At 36.9% G+C, this 23388-nt stretch overlaps 1 protein-coding gene across 4 annotated transcripts; it reads right to left on the bottom strand.

Moving 5' to 3' along the window:
• Positions 1 to 728: 728 nt before the first annotated feature.
• On the bottom strand, positions 729 to 23250 carry cnsta (consortin, connexin sorting protein a). Of its 4 annotated transcripts, none has more exons than XM_055036648.1 (13): positions 23112 to 23250; positions 19721 to 19779; positions 19036 to 19422; positions 16377 to 16990; positions 14275 to 14305; positions 12437 to 12523; positions 12205 to 12286; positions 10701 to 10722; positions 10439 to 10505; positions 8399 to 8928; positions 6685 to 6849; positions 5401 to 5554; positions 729 to 4526 (listed from the first exon to the last, which is right to left on the bottom strand). In XM_055036648.1, the coding sequence occupies exons 2-13, from the start codon at positions 19728 to 19730 to the stop codon at positions 4318 to 4320; spliced, it is 2358 nt and encodes a 785-aa protein (XP_054892623.1). In that variant the 5' UTR covers positions 19731 to 19779; positions 23112 to 23250; the 3' UTR covers positions 729 to 4317. The 4 variants fall into 4 exon arrangements, with proteins under 4 accessions (XP_054892623.1, XP_054892622.1, XP_054892625.1 ...); XM_055036647.1 differs by having other exon boundaries at positions 23116 to 23250; XM_055036650.1 differs by lacking the exon at positions 19721 to 19779.
• Positions 23251 to 23388: the final 138 nt, after the last annotated feature.

Raw genomic sequence — 23388 nt, 5'->3', positions numbered from 1 at the left:
TTGCTCATTATATGTAATTTATATACTAATACATATCAATTATATACAGTATAACTTATATGTAATAAATTACATAATTTTTAAAATATATATGTATATTTACATATTTGTAATTATGTAAATATAATTCATGTTTCTAATATATAAATTATACTAAAAATATAAAACATTTATATAAATATTTAGATATAATTTGTATTTTATAAATATAAATGCATATTTATTTTTAAACATTTTGTTCAATAGCATTGAAAAAATACATTCAAAATACAAATGTTATTTTAATAATTTAACCAAATAAAATTGAGTTATGTTTTCCATTTATTAAACACCAAATGGTGCATTTAGGTGCATAATTTTGTTCACTGTTGCTTTAATAATAAAGTCTATTTCTGCCACTCTGATGAAAAAAAATAAAAGTTTCTCTAATTATGATTTAGCAATCTCATAATTATAATCTCATAATGAGGAAATACATATTTTTTCTCTCTCTTTTGTAAAAATTATTTTTTCACATAATGCCATGAGACACTGACGGAAGAATCAGGAGGATACAACTTAAATTCCTTTGGGAAATTTGATAAATATTAATTCATTCATTGTGTCTGAGTTCACTGCAACTCCTGTTCTGTTTTGTGAACAGCATATTATTTCTAGACGGGATCTAAGTTGCTAAAAACTTAATTGCTGCACAATAAACTTTTTTAGAAAAAAAAAATCAACACAAGTTCCCAAAGAAAACAGATTTTAATGAGACATGATAAAGAAAACTTGTTTTATAAAACCAAATTTATGACTCAGGAAAAAAGTCAGTTCATAAAATGATGCTTGAAAATTGTTCGTCAGAGCAATGATACACTTAAAAAAAGAAATAAAAACAGGTACAATACTTTCGGATGAAGCAAAAACACTTGAATAATTTTACAATTTCCATGCAGATGATAAAGACAGCATTGATAGAAACTCACAGGGTTTAAATCAAATATATCTAATAGGACAGAAGAAACAGATCAGCCAAAAAAAAAAATATATATAAAAGAAACTACACCAGACATCTGAAGAGATCAAACACAAACCACAGGATGGATCTGCCTTTTTAAAACTTTTTAAAACTATTTCCCTTGTATCATAAATAATTACAAATCATTTGAAAGGTTAAATAAAAGTCGTGTTTTTTGTGATTGTCATCTGAACCAGCAGCTGACATGTGCAAATGAAAACATCAATGCATCAACAACTCGTTAAATCCAGGAAAATCCTCAAACAGATGATCAGATTCACGGAAACAAACATAATACTCTTTTATCCTTAGAGGGAAAATATCATCACAGTTCAGAGACTGAAAACATATTTAAAAATATTAATTCAATTTGGCTTTTCAAAGCAGGCAAATAAATTTAAAACTGTTTTTCTGAAACAACAAGAGCCTAAAACAGGAAGGCTTTACCAAATATGGATGATGAGTTTGGTAGAACTAGTTACATTTACATCAGTAACTTTTAGGGGAATAAAATACTTTAAAGAGTAGTTTTACTCTGCTGTACTTTTTACTTTGACTTGAGTGATTTCAGAATGAAGTATCTCTACTCTTACTTGAGTAAAGTTTCTGAATAAACTTCACTGAATAAAGACCAAGTTTGTTTTAACCAAAACCAGACAGAGATTTGTCGTTTTTATTAAAGTTTAATCAGTTTTATAACGAAAGAAATTAATTTGGTAAAACGTTTCTTTTGCCTCATTTTGTAACTTATGCAAATTCATTTCATTTCGGTCCATAAAACACCTTTTTTTTTGTAGTAATACTTTGATCATCTAATGATGTGAATTTTAAATGTTAAATTATTGGTGCTTTGATCAGCTACTCAGTTCTTGAGCAGATTTCTTACCAAATACTTTTATACTCTTGAATGTAACTTTTACTTTTGCCTGGTTAAAAGTCGTGCTACTCTATTTTCTATCCTTTAATAAGGATGTATGTCATTAAAATAAAATACATCCTTATTGTGGCGAACAGCGCCACCCTTCGGTTTGGCCAAAGAATAGCATCTTTAAATTTCTGCTGTTGAATGGACAGAAGAAAAAAACATTTATTTGGACTACTGAACATAAATTGGACTTAATTTTAGTTTTTCTTGTTACTTTTGGATGTGGCATTGACTTTGTTTTTAAAATAATAATAATTATTATAGTAGTGGTTAGTTTATAATAACTTGTGGATACATTGTTGCCACTTCTTTCTTAAGATTTTTTAAAAATTGTTTATTTCCTTTTAGCTCTTCTTCCAGTTTATTGTTAAAGTCTGTTTGGCTGCGAACACAGCAGTTTGACCTCAGTCACATGAAATAAGTCTAGATTTTGCTCTAATTGTTTATTTTATTTTGAACCAGATTCTACTTTTGCCTGGTTAGAAATATGTCAAAGTCGTGCTACTCCATTTTCTTGGCCTTCAGCACCAATTAAAGAGAAAAGTTAAAATCACTGGGGCTAAAGTTATGTATTGTGTTGGCTTTTGGTATTTTTGTCAATTTTATAATTGTATTATTTTTACTAAACTGAAATGTTATTTTCAATGTAATCATTTATATACTTGTGATGTGTTTGTTGTAAAGTATTTGTTCAGCTGACGTTGTTGTATATGTGCAATATAAATAAACTTTAAGTAAAATGTTTGGTACTCTGTCCATGTCTGGTAACAGCAAAGAAAGCAAACTTTAACAAGGTTTGTTATGTGCAGCTTCTTGTTTTTTCTCTTCCATATTTTGGACATTTCAATTATGGAAATGACCCTGAAAACCAAAGTTAAATAATAGACGATATGAGCCCTTTAAGATTAGAGAAACGTTCATATTCCCTCTTTTACAGACGTTTGTCCACTTTTGAGGATTTTCACTGGTATGTTTTATTAATTCATTCTCCACAAAAACAAAAAAACCAATGCAATTCATTGCAAAAACAAATTTACGCCTTAGACTTGAATCGAAAGAGGTTATTAGGCTACTTAATCACCTCAACGAGACAAAACTAAGGTTTACAAAGATAATAAATAAAGAACAAAATCTGTGTTATATATGGAAGACCAAGTGGTGGAAAGTCATTCTGATTTCCTAAAATTATTTTTGGGAAAATCTACCAGAACAAACCGGATGTTTTAGCGGATTAATTCCCAGAATTCCCTGAAAGAACAAACACACAGGCAGATAGAGCTTCATGTGGTCCTGCATCGATTATCTACACCACGTAAATAACGTTAATATATATTTTTTTGTTTCTCATCGATAAAACATTTCATATTTTGACACAAACACTTAAGTAGTTCATGAATTTTCTGTTGAAGTGGTCTGTGCAAACAAACGGCTATCTGACGATGTCGACTCCTAACAGAAAGAAATGCCTGTAGAAATATTGCAAAATCTTCAAAAATATTTTCTTAAAAAGTACCGTTCTCGTGTGCAACATGATAAACAATCATTCGACAGCACGTGCAGACGTGCACCGTTTTCTCTACGTTTTAAATATGCTACAGAAAACCAGATCCTGCTCAGTGAAACCCACAGAGAGTTAAAACATGGCGCTGAGTCGCATCAAACAACAGGGAGCTGCTCATTGCAAATGCAACGAAAAAGCTAAAATGAGTTATTTTACACCATTTTTAATTTTTCTTTTCACCAACGTAGGACAAATATAACATGATTGTACGCCATTAGCAATTCACAGATGGTAATTAATAATAACATTTCACTATGATTTTTAAAAATGTCTAAAGCAAAGTTCATAATTCAGCTCCAAACATTCGTTTGTATTTTTAAGATACACTTAGGACAAACTGATTTCATTCAAAGTAGCAGACAGATGCAAAGTTTTATCTCTCAAGATACATTTTCTCTTTTAAAAACAACAGTAAAAGCAACACCTTTTGTTGCACCAATTACAAAACATCTAATGAGATTAAATCAGACATTATTTTATGCATCTGGTTGTAAATTTGTTTGAAGCTGAGGTATTAAACTTCTCTCAGCAACATTTGTGCACATAAGACTTTGTTTAATTTTGACCAACAAAGTAAGAAAGCTGACAGATTTTCTGTCATACAAAAATTAAGACATCACAAGTTAAGTGTTTTAGTTTTTCTTCAGAAATCTCCGTGAACGGGCATCTGAAATATACTTTTTAAAGGTGCACTGGAATTGTGTTCGCAGAGCATCGACATTGCACATCTGAAAACGCCAAATGCATCCGAAGGAGACGACTAGCCACTCAATAAATGGCAGTAAACTCTTCACGAGGAACGTTAGCTCAACACCCACCAGAGGATTTCTGCTACAACCCCGAGGAATACCAGTGCTGCAGCCGGGTTATCCCCCGACGGATCTGGCCGAAGTAAAAGTCTGCGTTTCTGGAGAAGTCCTGGCAGACGGAGGACTGGGCGTCCCCCAGAGCGCAGTAGAGGGCGGTGCCGCCAACACTGATGACGACGGTAACCAGACAGAGGAGGAAGAGCAGCAGACAGGAGTCTCCACCGCCAACTTCTACACAGGAAACAAACAGTAAAGTGAAATCACACGCAGAGAGAGGCTGCATCACTCTGCAGCTGAGGGGTCAAACTATCGTATGTCAGCAATAATTGATAAAACTTAAGCAATAAATCAATTACTTGCATGATAAATGAAAACAAATTCATTAATTTTTCTGTTTTCTCTCTTTCTACCAAAAGCAGATGATGAAACTCTGGTGTTTTGGTCTCAAAGGTATGAAGGTTTTAGTTTCGTTATTTTGGATATTTAAAATGTCTTCTTGCTCCAGTGAATAATGTTAATCAGACTCTGTAGTTTATTGATCTTTAAGAACGTTTTACCTGAAAATTGTCTCAAAATAACAACATTATTGTTTACCGCAATAACTTCTGGGAAAACAGGTCTAATAAAACCCATTAAACTGTTAAAATATTGATAAATAGCTGCCCCTGAATTCAATAACTTATTTGTAAAATTAAATAATATGGAACATCTTTATACATTGATCAGTTCCAGAATTTTGTGATTGTTTTTATGATTTTTGGAAATGAAAATAGCAGATTTAAAAATATCTGGACTTATGTGCATTGTTAAAAGTGACTTTTTCATACTCTCTACATCAATCACGGACTTTAACTTGACTTCAAGTAAGGAAGAGGCAGCAGTGATGCAAACGGAAGAAGTACTGCCACCTGCAGGTGGGAGTTAGTCACTTAAACCCAACATTATTAAACATTTTTGCCTAAAAGCAGTTTTACATCATCACAAAAAAGCAGGCATTTGTTGATTTTGCAGAATACCAAAGTAACATCTGCTTCCACTTAATGATACTTTCACAATGTTGTTTTCCTTCATCAGTGATTTTAAGGAAATAAGTCGAGTAACGTACCGTGGTCGTAGGTATCATCGGGAACTTTGAAGCGGACGCGTCTCTTGGCGGTGGGTTTCTCCGGTGTGGGTTCTGGTTCGGCAGACGTAGTCAGGCTGTCCACATACACACTTTGCTTCTTCAAGATGGAGACAAGTCCAGCGGCCGGGGACATCTGAGACGCACCGCAACGGACAAAAAGATAAGACAACAAAAGAACAGAAAGGATCCCAACTGCTCAAAACTTGATAATTAAAAAAACTCTGCATCACACAGCCAGGTTCTGGAATATGGACCTCTTTATGAACCGGACCAACTTCCCTGTGAAACAACTTATGGTTCACAAGAAAGTGGACTTTGACAACATATGAACTTTGACCTGATCACACCAGAGCATCTCAGTCAGTCCCACTGTGGTTCATATTATGTGATAATGACATCAGTCAGCAATTTAAAACCATTTTCAAACCGTTTAGAGCGGTGAGAACCTGAGATATCAAATCTTGAACTAAAACAGTAAAAAAAGACAAAATAAAATGTTTTAAAAAGACACAGTTTAGTCCTGCCCTCTAAGAGTGGTCTCTTCAAATTAAAAAGCTGTCTGAAAACGTTAATCTAACTGCTTTACATCTAAAACACATATTAGATTAGAGTCAGAAAATCTGGAATAATCTAAATGTGATTATTATGTTTCCTTGAAAAGGTTAGTTTAGGTCTATGGGCAATGAAACCATGTTTATTATATTTTTTGCGCAAAAATCAAAGTAATGAGCTACTAGATTCTACAGCCGAACATCTTTGAAAACCAGAAGTGGAGCCATCTGCACAACCAACAAGAATGCAGTAAGTGGTTTCTGAACCACAAAACACATTTTTCTAGCGGTCATTGCACAGCGCGTGCAGCGGTAAAACCAGCTGACCAAACAAGATGGAGCTATGCTTGGGCTGCTAGGCAACACGCTGGACTTCACTAGCGTCTGCTGATTTGTGATGTTTCATTCAGAAGGTTTTGAAACATCTAATTTTCCAGACACCAAAAAAGAAACACCAGCTTTTTTCCAAAACCAGCTGGATGGGTTTTTTCTTCAGCCCTGGGGCTGTTTTCAGAAGGTCCAAATGGAGCGACAAAAACGTGCAGAACGTGAATTTTGTGCGACAGGTTCCCCTCTAAAGAAGGCGTGTCTTTCACAGGAGGAGGGACAGACCCAGGAAGAATCTTTAAAGCATAATTCTCAATCTTCTGCTATGTTTTGAGAGAATCATACAAAATAAAATAAAAAAAAAACATGACAGAAAAACAGTCACCTCCTCCACCGTGATGAGCTTCGCCATTTCGTCTAAGGAAGAAGCTCTCCTGATGAAGTCGTAGTCCTCCTCTTCCTCCCTCTCTTCTTGATATTGTTCTTGCTGCTCCAACTCGGCCTCCTGGGGAGGGAGCACCTCCTCGCTCAGGCAGCTCTCAGAGTTCTCCTGCATTCATCACGGAAACTTACAGCTTTTCTACGTTGCACCATTTTATTCAGATATTTTTTAACTCTACCTGATTATTAGGGCTGAAACGATTAATCAAATGAATCGATTATTGAAATAATTGTCAGCTAGTACTTGAGTATTCAGACTCAAAAAAGTAAATTGTTAAATGAGCAACGTAATAAGAGCAGTAATAATTAAGCCATAATTGTACAAAAAAACATACATTTTGCATTTAAGATAAAAAAAAAAAACACGTAAATTTGTTCTATCTAGTTTGACTTTGTAGTAAAAACAAAGAAAATCTCCTAATAGGCGCGTTTTGTTAATCTAATTATTAATTGATTAATTCAGAAACCAACCAACAGATCAGCTCTACATTCTGATGTTAGGTTTATCAGAAAGAGCTGAGCTGGTCACATTGTTGATGATATCTGTGTTTTTTAGCTGCAGATGTTTGCTAACTTAAATAAAGGTAATTGAGGTAATAACATTAGATTGCGAAGAGTTTCACAAACATATTGAACATATATTTAATGTAAACATTCAAATGTGAAACTTTGTATTTACTGTTTGACACATGAAATAAAGATAAAAACATGCTGTCTATATGATTGGCAGCCATTAAGGAAAAGATTAAAACCACCTACTATTGTCTATCAGATTTTTGTTATGGAAAACATTTCTTTTTTCCTCCAAGTTGAAAAAAACCCCAACTAAAGCTGTGATTTAGGGATGAAACGATTCCTCGAGGCAAATTATCTGCCTCTTTGTTACATTACGTTTTATTATTAATGAATCGCTGGGTGATTATTTGTGTTGCGCAGCGCTCTCTCTCCAGCTTATGGGTTGTTGATGAAATCTAGGTGTTAGCAGCATAACATTTTACAAATGTCTTTGTGATTAAATTGAATATAATTTCAAATTTTGTATAATTTTTGTCCAGGTTAATTTGAAAAGTGAGCTGTTATTGATACTGGTTAGTTTTCTAAACTACAGAAAAGACATTGTTAGGGATGTTGAAATGTAAAAAATGAAGGAAGATGTTGATATCCGATAGTAATATTAGTTATGGTCGAGTAAATTGATTTTATTTGATCAATTTTTATTTGATTTCTCATTTAATTGTGAGAATAATCAATATAATACTAAAATAATCGTTTACAACAGCCCTACTGTGATTAATGAATGCGATGACAATTTGTCTAAATAAAAAAATTTGAAAATAAAAAAAGGCTGAGGCCTATTGTTTACTTTAACTGAGTAGTTTTAACAGTGAAAATATTTTATTACTGACATTATTACAGTGTTTTACTGAAAGGTTTCTAAAACAGTGATTAGTCTGTAGCAACGTCAATAAAAATGCCTCAGTGATTCATCTTGTTTTAGGAGAAATGGTTGCTAGCAGCAGCATAAATCATTTAGGGTGTGCATAAAATACAGACACGATCTACACAGCAGGGATGCACATCCTAACCGCATAATAAACTGAAAAGTCCATTAACTTTAGTTTGTTTCGTGACCACACATGGAAGAGTAAATGATATACCTGAGTGTACTGGTGAAGGTGTAGCTTCTCGCTGTGCAGCTGCAGCTCTGCCCCACTGACCAGAGTCTCCACTTTGGGAGGTTCCTGACTCAAATGAGCGTCCGGCTCGCTCTGCTTGTTCTCGCCGTCGTCCTCCGTCCCCTCGTCTTCCATCTCCAGAGCCTCTGCTGCCTCCTCCACCTCACTGCCATCCTCCTCCTCTTCCTCCTCCTTCGCCTCTGCTTCCCGAACCAGACCTAAATCCTCCTCCTGCTGCTCTGCGGAGCTGGAGCGATCCATTCCCCCAGCCGCGGAGGGGTGCGGCCCGTTTCCCCGAGCTGAAGCGGCGCGCTCTACCCCTCCCTCTACCTCTCTGTCTTCAGCTTGCCTTCGAGTCTGATCGGAACCATAAGACGTCCTCTGTGAGTTTCCATTCGGGGGTTTCCGCTTTGTTTCAGGTGGACTGAGCCTTTTAATCAAATTGTCAGAAAGCGCAAGAGGACAGGATGAATCCTCGTCTCTCTGCTCCATCCCTCCTTTAGCCTGATGGGCTGCAGGAAGAAACAGGAAAGGAAGTTATCCATGTATAAATGCTGACATGCAAACTGCAAGCAAATAATATTGTACTTAAGATCATTTAAAAGCATATGTTCATATTCCAACAAGAAAATTCTGTGTAACTATCTGTAAACATAGTGTTCTCCTCTAAACTTTATTTATTTATATTTAATGTCTGTACACTGAAAATCTGTTTTTTTTCCCCAAACAACATGAAGAAAATGCATTTCATCTGTTCACAAAGAGTGAAACAATCTAAATATTAATCCTGTTTAAATATCTGGTATTCTTTTTTTTTCTTAGTAAAGTGGAAAAAAAGAAGAAATAAAAAACTCTTCAATACAGTAAAAAAATATTTAAACAGAACAGAGCAAGTCTCCTATTTGTTACGGAAACCTAGTGGTCTTGGAATAGGCCACTAGCCTGGTATGATCACCTCACCTGTAGACTGAAAAACAAAGTTTTAAAGAGGCAGTATTATGTATTTTACAGGCATATTATAGCAGAATTAAGTAGCTACGTTACATTCAGTTGTTGCAAAATTGCTCTTAATATCAAATAAAACAAAAAGAAATTTGACTTCATATTTGAAATTTGGTCACTGCCTCTTCAAGAACTTCTGCTCTTTCTGAAACTCTGCCTTCAGGAAGTCGTCACAACATGGCTCTTTTGTTGAACCTTTCACAACGTTTTAACCATCTTAACTGAGAAGCTGCTCCTATAATGAGCTCAGCTGATACACAGTTAAATGTTGCGCACTGTAAAACATTTGATTTGGTGGTTTAACTTGAAAATGAAAGCCCACCTGCTGAAAACATTTTGGTTATGACTCAGAAATTGAAGTTGATTTAACGACAACAGACAAGTTGTCTAAACATGTTTTTTTAAGATCATTAATATTGAACTGTGAGTTTGAAATTAATGCTGCAATTTAAACCAAACAATTATTTTACAATATGCACAAACATAAAACTCGCTAAATTTATTTGACGTAAAGAGCAGAAGATGGTAAACACAACCAAACGTGGCTCAAACGTTTTACAGTGTGGCAGGTAAAGTAGAGGGCTACCACAAATATCTCCGTCTAAACTGTTTGCTAAAAGAATTTGAACGACAGAAAGGAACATTTGAACAAATATCCTCCGTCCTCTTTTCCATCAGTTTGAGCCTCTGACCTCAGGAAGCTGTTGCAGCTTCACTCTGGCAGCGAAATAAATCTATTAGAAGTGATTTATTCCCAGTGCAGTAACTACTATTAGTGTGAATAGTGAATTATTCTCTGCACAAATGGTTGACATTGTGATTGTATCAATGTGATTTATTTTATGATTCATGATGATGCACCATGTATTTCACATGAAATACATTTATAGTTTTCACTTCTCACAAAATGTGACAAACTCCAAGATGTATGAACATCTTATGCTAATAAAAAAAAAAAAAAAAAAAACTACAAAGAATTAAATATACAAATGACACGATTCTTAAAATGTCCGCACTTACCTGAGATACATGAAGGGCGGGAAACCCCTCCGCCAAACTGAAGGCTCAAATTGTTCAAAAGAGCAACCTGAACACATATTCACATATTTGTTAAGTTATATTAAAACATCTAAATACATTTGACTTTAGAGTTTCCGACAAAACAAAGAAAAGTAGATAAAAAATTCATAAATATTAGTAATTTGTGAGGTGGTCAACAGAGAAGTGTAACTTTGTGAAACAGATCAAGAGACAGAAACGATGCAAACTGAAAATGTCTCACCTCAGCATCTCGTGTCCTGGGCCTGTAAACAGGAGAGAGAGAATCAGAGGGATGAGCGGACAGAACGTCCGACTTGGTTTTAGTGAAAGAAGACGCAGAGACCCGTCTCTGCACTCCCAATCTAATATTAGCCTGAACACATTTCCCTGGCTAATAAAACCTGTGTGCGTGTGAGTGTGTGCTGGCTGTGTGTGTGTGTTTCTAAAATATGATGGGAGGTCTGGGGCTCACAGTCACATCATGGAGTAAAAAAAGTTTATTTAAACTACTGAAAACAGTTTGAACCTCATGTAACAATATACTGGAGGGAGAGTTTGGATCATAGTGTCTAGAAAAAGAGCAGAAGTTAAAGAAATGTCCTCTGAAGGCAAGGAAACACGACTCAGTCTGTGCGTGTGTGTGTGTGTGTGTGTGTGTGTGTGTGTGTGTGTGTGTGTGTGTGTGTGTGCGTGTGTGTGTAACCTTAGCAGTGCAGTGGCTCAAGTGTCTGAAAGTGCAGCAGCAGCAGAGGCCAAGGGACATATGGTTTACCAATCACTTCATTACTCATCACATTTTTGTGTTTATGTCACTCAAATAGACTCACATCACAGAGTTTATACAGCACACAGCTGTGATACCCAAAAAATTTACTTAGATAAGACTAGAACTATTTTTATATATTTTTACTCAAGTGAAAGTAAAAAGTAGACATCCAGGAAATTACTCAAATATGAGTAAAAAAGTATTTGGTAAAAAGTACTGAGTAACTGATCAAATTACCTATCATTTAAAAATTACATCATCAGACCAAAATATAAAGTTAAATAAAAATTTTGATATTTCAAAGGTCAAAAATAAATTACACGTGGCATGATAATATAATTTCCCATTTCACAAAACTCTTCAATACATCTTCTGCTCATTCTGCAAACTTTACAGTGTTATCAGAGAATATATTAATCTGAGGTGTCCAAAATTATAAAACTGAAAGTGTTTGCAGTAAAAAAAAACTAAGAAAAGAAAAAGTATTTTTTTTGTTTTTATTTGTATGTGATTTGCAGCCAACAATATTTTATAGAAACAATGTACTGATATTTTTATACAGAATAATCTGTAAACAACTGTAGAAATGAAACATAAAAGAGTCTTAGAAAAAGAAATGCATATGATTTCCTTTTCTTAGACTAGAATTTTTTTGCTAATTCTTATTAAAAGCTCAGAATAAGGTCTATATTTTCTTAAAAATATGGACTTTACCCAGTAAAGTTAAAGTAAAGCTGCTTTATGTTAATGGTTATACTCTATAAACAAATAAGTTCAAAGACAAAAAGTACATGTCTTATAAAAAGAAGAGAAAAACTTCATGTTTACCCAAACTTTAAGGACATTTATTTTTTTTATGTGAATCACTAAAAAAATTGATCTGTATCAACTGCTTTTGCTGGCAGGCCAAATTTCTTGCACTTTGGAGAGCCTGCCTCAACATTTCATCTGATGAATCCATAAAGACATGCAGGCTTACCTGGAGTGTGTCTGGCAGATGTGTTTCAGAGAGTCCAGGTGTGTGGCTGCCAGCTCAGGGGACGCTCCTCCACAGTGACTCACTGCGATGGAAAGAGTTCAAATGAACGCGTGACATTCCAGATTTGAACACATGGTAAGAGATTTGTAGTAAGTCAACACTGAAGATGTTAATAATGTACTTTGAAAATGATGCTGGGTTATACGCATGAGAGAAGAGTGCTGTGTGTTACCCCACTGCTGTTGAAGTGCGTTCAGGTTTTCCAACACTCTCTGGTGGTAAAGCTGCTCTAGCTGGATAAACAACAACGCTCGCTGGTCTGAGAAGCTAAAGTCAAGAATTAAACACACATGAACCAAAACAGAATGACCTGCTACATCCTTCCATGATAAAAAACCTGACATAAATCTTTGATCTCTTTTCTAATTGTTTAATTTTTTTCCATGTAGATGGTACATGCATTTTGCTAAACTCCTGAACACCAACAACACGAACAAGATAACCTTAAGGGGTGCCGAATTCAGGAGAAACTAGAGCTGCCCGACGTTAACAAATTATACAGGGAATATTGATCCTGCGCGCGTGCCGTCACGATCTCCTGAACTCCACCCGCTCCGCCATGATGGACGTCAAAACAACCTATGCACTCCTGTAAAGCCTGTCGAAAAACAGGCATAATATCGCTTTGATTTAGTTGATTTCACATTAGAAATGGTCATAGGATGCTGCGAGGTCGGCTGCACGGAGACAAGGATAGAAATCAAACTTGTCATTTCATTACAATGAGGAAATATGACGGCGCCGGACAGCAGCTGTCAATCACAGTGACTGTCGGCCCTCGATTTAACAACCACGGATTTGCAGAAAACACTTTTTACAAGGCAAGAAGATTAACGTTCATAAACCTTATAAGTAAGTATGATTAGAGAGATATGAAATATAGCATTATGGAAAAGGTACGTGTCTAACCATTGGTTACAATGGAAACAACGCCCCACCATCATGTAGCCTAGCATGTGTGGAGAAAACTGGTTAGCATCTTTTAAGGGTTTTTCTGTGTAAACAATGTTAACACAGTTTATGACTTATCGGTAAAACTCGTGTGTGAAATCAGATGAAGTCGGTTATTTGATCAATGCACCAGTTTCTAAGCTAGCTGTTTCCAACATATAACTAAATGGAAAGCTGCAGAGTAGTTTTAAGTCGTACGGCGGGATGACCGGGGGAGAGGAAGAAGAAACACAAAGGCGGGAGAACAGATCCATGAGAGGACGGAGGCCTGAAGTCTCATGTTTATGGATATGAGCAGCCAAAACACAAGCCTTCTTTGACACAGCTCGATGCTTTTCCTCACTATCTTACGCTCTACAGATTCATTGTAGCTACGCTTGCAGAAGCTTTTCTCTCATGCATTCATGTGTTCACACCCACTGGCTTTCACTCTGATTACTGTAAACGCTTTGATTACACTTCTCTCTTCATCATTCTTTCCTGTCATTAAATGTTATTCTTTGTTCGCCTTCGAGCATCGTGCATATGGTACAATTAGGCTTTATAGAGACGAACGATAAATTACTGAGATAAATGATCATATTGTCATTTTGAAACCACTTTCAACTCGTATAATAAAAATAGCTTTTTAATGCAAATATGGCCAGTCAAAGATAAATAAAAATAATTTCTAAAGAATATTTAGCAATAGAACTGGAAAACTTTTACATATCCAAAATAAACAAAGAAACCAAATGAAAAATAATTAAAACTGATCATTAAATCACAGTAACTAAAACTGTGTCTTAATAGTCATTGAGCTTACACAGGGAAAACAGGTAAAAGTGGCAGGTGTGCAGCATTTCTCAAAAATGGTGGCTATTCAACAATGTTAAAAGAAAGCATGTCTTTATAGACTGTTGCCCAATTTATCATGCAATTAATTGATTTATCGCTTTTTGTGACATATTTACCCATAACTTCCAATAAATGGCAACAAAATTATTATTCTGCTATAATAATACTAAAATACTTAAATGAATACACTAAAACAAAATCATGTACACATAATGAGGATACAGTCTTTCTGAAGGACGAAGGTCTCTGCAATCTGAAGGGAAAGAGAGGACAGAGTTTAAAAATGCTTTTATCTGATCAGCCGTCACAGAGACCAGAACACGTTTTGACAAAAGGTCATCAATATGGAACAAGAAGATACGTCAAGAAGTAAAGACAGAGAAACAAAAGGCAGTTATGATAAGAGCCCAGCAGAAAACTGAGCCAACTTCTAACTTCTAAGAAATAAAAATCGTAATGTAGCAGGAACAGCGTTATTTTGTTTTCCAGAGACTGAATTGTAAGTAAGACGGATGAATAATTACAGAGGAAAACGAGAGACTGTGTAATACCCTGTACCTCTTTTCAGCGAGCGTGGCGTTCATGTCACCCAGCTGATCTCAGAACAAGAGCAGCGTGTGTGAGAGCGAGGAGGAGGAGGAGGAAGCATAAGGCTCTCGCATGTCAAATGAAGTGAGGGTGGTGACGACTGCTTGGCTTTCTAGGTAGCCTACTGGGATTAGAAACTGCTTCAGGCTGCTTTCTGTTCTGCCTGATAAGTTTTTTAAAGCATTTAAATTTAGTTCATGCCACAATAATGAACTTCTGCTTCTAAATCCCACAGTTTGAGTTTTATGACAGCAGTAAAATCAAAACTTTTTATAGTTTATGGGATGATGCACACATGCAATTCCAGTTAAAAGCGAGAATCTTTACAGCCAGTTTATTTTAAAGTTTCAATTATTGTGTGTTTGTTGTTATATCATGATGCAGATCTAAAACTTGACTTGATAACTGTTTAAGTTGGTTCAGAATAATCCAAATATTGTGTATCAACTGATTAGTTGCAGAATTAAAATGAAATAACAGCATGCACAAATAGTACGAATGTCAATCAGAGTGGAATTTTACATCCTTCAGAAACAAAAAGCATTAATTAAACTTTTTTTGAATTCTCAGTGATCAAATGATGTCACAGCCAGGATGTGACAACAAGCTCAACCCAAAGGTTGTGCTGCCTTCTTGTCAGGTGTCTTCCTCCATTGTGCTCTTATTTAATCTGGAAGCCAGGGCAGGTCAGGTGTTCGCTGTCAAACTGACAATCATTAACCTGCCTCAGAACCTACGAGTTCAGTCATGCAGCTCCGCGAGCGAGAGTGAAACTAACACAGAGGACCTGAGGGTGAGCACCGAGTTTTAATGAAGTGTGCATCTGGCTCCTGAACATGCCAGCAGAAACACCCTGGCCCCTGGGTGCAAAGTGCCATCCTGAGGTCGACTGGAAGATTAGCAGCCCTTTAAATGCTCGTGTGAAAGCATCGCTTTGAATAGACGAGGCTGGCAGAGAGCCAGCATAACACACTGGAAAGACGCCTTTAAATGGGAAATGCCCATCAGGCTTGGTGGAAATGCCCAGTTCAGCCTAATGCCCACCTAATATGCTTCCTTCAAACAAGTGACTAGAGATCCACAGGCTTTGCAAAACATGCTCATTACATTTTTCGTACAAAATTATTCTTAGATAGTGAGATTTCAGTCTGCTCAGTTCTGCCTATTTTGAGGTCCTTTTAGAAGGATTTTATTTTAGGGCCTCTGTCACTTTAAATACAAACAAGCAGCTGCTGGCCACGCCCCAAAACTCAACGTTTACACTCAAAAAAAAATAGTTGCAAACAGTTGTGTATTTATACAACCACACATCTTTGAAAAGCAGAAGTGAAGCCTCCTGCTCAACCAAAAAGAATGCAGCGAACTTCAGGATGGGAAGTTCACAACAAAACATTTGTCTTTTCCAGGAGCATTTGTACCAGGCATGCAGCAGTAAAACCAGCTGACCAAACATGCTGGAGCTCAGCTTAAGCTGCTAGGCAACGAGGCTGGCCTAGGTAATGGCGCAGTGCCCATCGAATGTGACTTACCAATCTGGAGGTTTTCAAAACGTCCCATTTTCCAGACACCAAAAAACATCAACATATTGCCAAAAAAATGTCTGGGTGTTTTTTATGCGTTTGGGCTGTTTCTCAGATGTATCTGAGGTGCAAATGGAGGCACTAAAAACTTGCTACATATGAATTTTGCAAAATAGGTCCCATTTAACATAGAGTAGACAAAAGATGAAGGATTACCTGGTGAAGGTACTGAGGAAGGTGGGCATCATCATCTCTTTCTGCCATCTGTTCCAGAGACGCCAGGAGAGTTGGGCTTAAAGCAGACCCTGTTGACGAGGTCAAGACTGAAGAATAATCAGCGGCTGGACTGGAGGTAAACTGTTCCTGATTTAAGGACATGGCTGTGGTATGACTTCCTGTAGTGAAGGCAGAGGGTTCCCTGTTGGTGACCGATCCAGCATTTGAGCTGCTGGTCACTCCAGTCAAAGCAGGCCCACAGTTGGAGACCGGATCCTTGGAAGAGGTAAGCTGTTCTGGACAGGAGTGTTTTAATGTTGCATCAGAGGCGACTGTGTTGCATCTGGTCCCAGAAGAGCCATCAAGCTGAGTGTCTGAGGTTAAACCCACTGTCTTTGTGGTAAATGTAGCCGCTTGACTGCAGATGGCCGACTCCACTGCGGCTGAGACCAACCCAGAGCTGGTGGAACTGGAAATGACTTCCTCTCTGCTTTGACTCAGTTCCAGTGAATTAATGGGATGTAAAGTTTCTGGACTGATGACTGGGATGACGGGGGATGCAGGTTCTGGACTGTTCCCGGGGCTGAAGAGAAATGGAGTTTCCAACAGACTGCCTGCAGAGCAAAACACAGTTAGACGTCACCACAGAAAACACACAGATACAATAAACTCGAGCGTAACATGGAAGCAGGAAGTAGAGAGAATACAACAACTAAATGCAACAAAAACATTACAAAGGCAACAAATATTGAATCTTTAAAGTGGTTCATGTTTTCTGCCCTCTGCTGGAGGATGTCAGTACTACAGGTTTCATACATTTTCTGTACTATTTTTGAAGTTTAAACCCAACCAATTAACTTTAATTATATCCTTGAGCTAGAAGTAAACCTGACATATTATTTAAAACAAGATTTGACTGCTTTTGTTTTTAGACCATAATTTGAGTAAACAATGTAACATCTCCTGCTTTTAGTTTTTGCTTAACATATTCTGCCTCTTATCTATCGCTTGTTGAGTGCAGATCATCTGGGATGTGTGATTGAAGGCAGGGCTTGATATTGTGCACTGAACCACATGTAATAGAGTCCAAAGAACTTCTGCACCTTCCTCAACAGAATAAGCTGTCAACTTCTCAATTTAGACAATAATAAGTAGATTAACACAACTTTATATTGTGCATTCTCGGTTGGTTTCTCTGTGTTGTATGTATTATAGATTATGAAACACGCCACATGACATGCAGAAAGAACATGGGTTGAGATTTGAACCCTCAACCTGCTTGCTGCAAGAAAACTGTCCAAGTTGCACCTTCAAAAAAAGCACATTTTATGAAGTACTGAATGGTGACAGATACTTTAAAATAGTATTATAAAACAACTTCTGAACTATTGTTAATACATGTTAATATTTTAATTGTACAAGTACATTTTATCAGTAGATTTCTTGATTTAATGTACTTTAAATATTGAAATAAAAACTGCAATGCATTCAGCATAATTTAGATGTTAATTATTATGTTAGTAGTTTAATATATTTAATAAATTATTCAATATAATATTGAAAAATATTACTATTAAGCTATTTTGTCAAAAGTTAATGAAGCTCACCCTAATTTATTCTTAAACCAGTTTTATCCAAATGTGACTGATGCCCTGGTGAAGCTAATACTGGTGAGTTCTTTAATGTAAAAACACAAAAACTCACTGGGTTATGATGGCTTTGCTCTGGTGAGTGATTGGCACTGCGTCCCAGAATGTGTAAATGTGCAGAGCTCACAGATATGTGGGAGTGTCAGATAGCATGAGGGAACGCAGAAAGAATCCTGCATGTTCAAAGCTGAAGTAATGTTTCAGGTTTTATTTTTCTTTACTCGATTTCAAAGTCATTTCTGCAAAACATTTTTCTTACGCTTTCAACCTGCTGCTTCCCATTTTATAATTTATTACCCACATGCTGGTTTATGTTTTCTACTTGTGTGAATATTAGCTTGTTTGTAAAGATTACACCAAGTCACAAAAAATATTTTTTGGAAGCTGTCTGTGTTTTTTTCCAACTGAATTAGGACTATTTTGCACTGCTGAATCCAAAAATAACATTTTTTTTTTCTCATTCTGGTCAGATTTTATTCTAATTTGATTTATAGAAATCCAATCTTTTGACTAAATTGATTACATTTTTGTGACATTGTCAGTTTGTTTCCATTAATGTTTTAAATTTGTTTTCTAACAGAGTGCAGGATTTCCCCCAGAAAACCTTCTAAGCCTGATGCTTGTGGCAGTAGGGCAGTCATCCAGCAGTGTTTTTGAGTTTAAAAGTGTTTAAAATTAACAGGAACTTTGAGATTATCACTTGATAGATGTGCGCTATTGGTAGATTAATACTTAAACACCAACTATAAACAAAGGTAATACTTTAAAAAATTAAATAAATAAATAAACAATGTTAAGCCTGGTGGGGAAAAAAGTAAAGCCTGGTGGCCTGCCAGGCTTGAAATACACTGTGGGAAACCCTGGAGTGTATCAATTAAATCTTACAAACTTGGATTTATGTAAATTGAAAAGCCCCAGAAAATTTTTGGCTGTTGATCATTGTTATTTAAAAAACTAAAAAGACCTGGAGAGATTCAAAACAACGATCAGCATGGATGTCTGAGCAGCACCTGTCTCCGAATAAGAGGAATCAGTCATGAGATTGTCTGGAGATTGGCAGCATATCAAAGAACTTGACGCCTCAGATTCCTCCTCCTCTTCCTCTTCTTCCTTCATCACTTCATCCACATCTTCCTCCTCATTCACGTCTCTGCTTCCTAGTGAGTATCCCCCTATCCCTGCTTCCTCCTCCTCCTCATTGTTGTCCAGAGAGGGTTTCTGGACGAGGCTGCATGTTCCTCCCTCATCGTTTTGGGGAACAGGAAGCGTTTTTGCAAGCGTCTCATTGAGGTTTTGCGTTTGGGCAGTGAGGGCCTCCGAGTTTGACAAGTTGTCACAGAGATTGAAGCCGTCAAAGTGAATCGGTGACATTGTGTTGCCCTCCATCTCAAACAGACCTGGGCATAAAAAAGATTGAATCAGCCGGGTACAGAAAATAATATAAATGCTTTTAAAGAAGAAAGAAGTCTGATTTGACAGAAAGAGAGGGACTCATTTTCCTTTGTACATTATTTAAAGACTATCCGTTGCAACTTGAGACAACAGCAACCACACCATCGCTAAAATGCTGCCAAAACAACCTCCCCTGTTCTCAGCTGCTATTTTCTCTCTAAATCACATATAATTACTACTCCACAATGGTTCTGAGCTTTTATTCAACCATATATCTTGTAAGGAAACGTGAAAAGTAACCACCATGATCCATTGGCTTCTGCAGTGAGGACCAGCGCAGTCAGGGAAGCCTCTCTTCAGGCCTGCAGAGACGACAAAAACAAAACTAAACAACCTGACTGCAGACAAAGCTTAAACATGGCCGACAGGCTTTGAGTCTATTTAGATTGGAAAGAGGGAAAACAGCATGTGAAACAAGAGTTGCATCAATCCCAAGCAGTCAAATGAACCTTAGAGCCAGAAAAAATGATCAACATGAAGTTACAGTCCAACTCTTTTCTTTTGTCTTAAACCTGCATGACTGCAGCTTTCTTCCAGCTGATTATAACTTTTAACTGGTAAAGATGTTTTTACTGTCAAACACAAACATACTCTGCAGCATAAGAAAACAATTACATGCTCAGATGAATCACACACTGCAAGATTTTTGGAAACAAAATCTTACCAAGTATTTTTGTCTAATTTCCAGTACAAATATCTCAGTTCACTTTAAATAAGACAAATTAACTTACAAGTAACTTCACCAATTTCTAAGAGCTTATTTTAAGTAAATAATTCCCTAATATTTATTTTTTTAAAAGTGCTAGCAGTAAGTGAAATAACCTGGCAGTGAAACTAGTGCTTTTTCATCAATATTAAGGAATTATTTACTTAAAACAAATTCACATTTCCAGCTGAAAAACTGTAAGTTAGTTTTGTCTTATTTCAAGTGTGGTAAGATTTTTTTTGCAGTGTAATCAAGTTTAAGGTCCTTTTTTCTGTTCTCCATATTTTTGCCAAACTCTGATTGCTAAATGTTCTTTCAGTTTTTACATTTACTGGACATTAAATTATAAAACATTTTTCTCAAGTTTAATTCAATTCAATTCATCAGTGTAGAAAATATTTAATTCACATTTTAGGGAACATTATGATTAACTTACCAATACCAATAAAGAACATGATTTTAAAAGGATCAAATCTAAAATCACACTTTATATATAGATAATGGAAAAATGAATCAGGCTAAACTATACTTTCATTAAAAAATTTTCTTTATCTTCAAATTCATCCAGAAATTGAAAATTATTTACATTCTGACTTTTCTGGACAACAACACAATTCTGGAAACTATGGGAAATGTTCCTTAGTTGAAAATCTGGAATAAATAAACCTGGATTACACAAAATCAAGAAAATTATGGACATCTACTTCAGGTGACCATCTTAGAAAAACAGTGTCTTCAGTCAGAGGCTTCTTCATATTTACTGTAACACAGACTGCTACAGGAGATCTGTGCTACCAACAGCCATCATTATCATCATCATCAACAACAATAAATAAAGAATTTGACTTAATATGAATGACAACATTTAATTTCCTTTTGTGATCAATAAAGTATTTTTAATTGAACTGAATTGAATTGGAACAAAAGCAGGCAGGCAAACAGACCGGAAAATCAACGTAAAGCGCAAATCAGTATTACGCAATAGCAGTTTTTCTCTTCACTTTTACTGCCTTGCTTCTGTTTACTGTTGACTCAGCAACAGTCAAGACTGACACAACCAGTTTAACCACTTCAAGCTTTCACCAACTCCTAGAGCTGCCATTCAACAACTGGTCTGAACCCAGACGTCAGATTGGAACTGGTTAGGTCATCTCTTAAAAATCAACTTTTAGGTGGCAAAAGTATTGGAAATTCCCTTAATGACATAAAAAAAGATAAAGACAAATTAAAATCAAGTTTAGGAGGAGGCTCAATGTGAAAACAATCCAAAATCTCACCCAACATGCAGATCCAGGTTAATTACAGCCGATCTCAGAGGAACAAAGCTGTCCCAGTTTTCTGCAGCTTATTCCCTCTGCAAGGAGGTGAGCGCACATAACACGCTGTGACCACCTATGTTTCATAAGCAGATTATACTTTAACAACAGGCGACACCCTCTGAATGAAACGACCGTTTGCTTTTCCTCACCTTTTAAAAGAAACGGACAAACTTAACATGGCTCCAGTCTGCGAATGAGCCAACAGACACCGAGACAAACATCTCTGACATTTAAGTTTCACGCTCCAGCAACCTCAAGATCACAATCACAGATGCTATTCTGACCCGTTTTACGAGTTTCTCTGTTATGCAGGATCTGATCGTCAAACGATCCTCTCCCACAGAGACATCCCTCTCTCCAAACATCCATCGGCTCTTCTTTATAATCAGTGTCCTCACCCCACAGGGGGCCATGAATAATACACGACACAAGAGGACACAGGCAGACAGTGGCTTTCAGTCAACTGGACAAACACGAAGGTAAAAGAGGATAAATATCCCAATCTGATCTTAAAACTAAAATAACATTAACTTGGTGGAGAGGCTTTGCCACCAAGAGAAACAGAAAAACATGAAATTAGGAGAGAAAAAAACAAAGTCTGATGAGTTACATTGAAATATTTTCAAAATGAGGAAAGTTAGCTAAACTTTAAAAACATAATCATGTCACAGGTTTTGTCATTTGCAAGAGCTTCACTCCCATTTTAAAACAATACATAAGCTAAAGACTAAGGGTTGTTAAAAATTATGGACACATTGGCAGCAGCTAAAAAAGTCCATATGCTAACATTTCAATTTAGCTGATTTTTAGCAGAGATACTCGGTAAGGGCTGCACAATACATTACAGTAACAATATATTAGGAACATGACTAATAGAACTTTTGTTAAGTCTGTTGGTTTTGGTGTCCCAACAACATCTGGCGCCCTTTCCAAAACCCTGTGGGTGCGCCCCTGGCATTTTGCCTACACTCAGTGAAATCTTCTGGGTGGCTATAAAAGCCCTGAACTCTGCAGATGAACTAACCCGATCAGTTGGGTGGAGCGCTGCTGTTGGCTGCAGTTCAGCTCTCCTAAACCACAGCAATGAATAACTGCTCAAACCTTACGTCCACATTTTACATTCAGCGTAAATCCAGAAACGCAGCAATGCAGGCAAAATAAGATGTCAGGTCTCCAGAATGAGATTTGTCATTTAGTAAATGATAAATGCATAGCTGTCCGCAGGCAGTTTGGGAAGCCAGGCGTGACTGACAGCTGAGCTTTCAATTAACATCTTGTACTTGTGATCCGTCAGTCGCGAACGTCGCTTTCGAAAACACGAAGCAGAAACAATAAACGAGGTTTGTGCTGCGGAAAAACCTCTGAGAGGAACTAGAAATTAATACTTCATTCTAACCCATTTCATGTCGAATCGCTACAGTGAAATGTCTGTCTTGACGTCAGTGGATGTTGCTAGCAGGCTAGCGTTAGCTAGCGCCCAGCAGAACAGGAGACACATCTGGCCACCTTTAGGAAGCCAACCCTCATTTTCTTTACACTTCCACGCGCTGGTTGTCGCGCCACTGCTGCGACGGAATAAACGTTACGACGCAGCGCGTTCGGGACGTACTTACGGCTGAAGAGAGAGGCTGAAGGGCGTAGGGCTCAGCATCAGACACCTTGCCCAGGATGTTGTTGTTGTTGTACGGAGTGTAAAGCAAGCGCTACCCGCAGTCACAGACAGCCAGGGGTCGTTGCTGCCGCTCTCCCCGGATCCCGGGCTGAGTGTGTGAGCTACACCGACCGCGAGCTCTAGCGCCATCTACCGTCCACGTCGTGTTTCGCGTAACACACCAACAGAAAGCAGCACAACGATGTGAAGGGTGCGACGGTGCGTCAGGGTCATT

Source organism: Poeciliopsis prolifica, unplaced genomic scaffold (assembly GCF_027474105.1).
Source record: "Poeciliopsis prolifica strain line A6 unplaced genomic scaffold, Auburn_PproV2 SCAFFOLD011, whole genome shotgun sequence".
Classification (NCBI taxonomy): Eukaryota; Metazoa; Chordata; class Actinopteri; order Cyprinodontiformes; family Poeciliidae; genus Poeciliopsis; species Poeciliopsis prolifica.
Note: the sequence above shows the minus strand (reverse complement) of the source record. Positions and strands in the feature narration are given on the sequence as shown.

Coding starts and splice junctions, on each gene's coding strand:
- cnsta (XM_055036648.1), bottom strand. Junction 12,524..14,274: donor CTTCGTCCTTCAGAAAGACT/GTATCCTCATTA, acceptor TTAGCTTCTCAG/ACCAGCGAGCGTTGTTGTTT. Junction 10,506..10,700: donor CCAGGACACGAGATGCTGAG/GTGAGACATTTT, acceptor ATATGTGTTCAG/GTTGCTCTTTTGAACAATTT.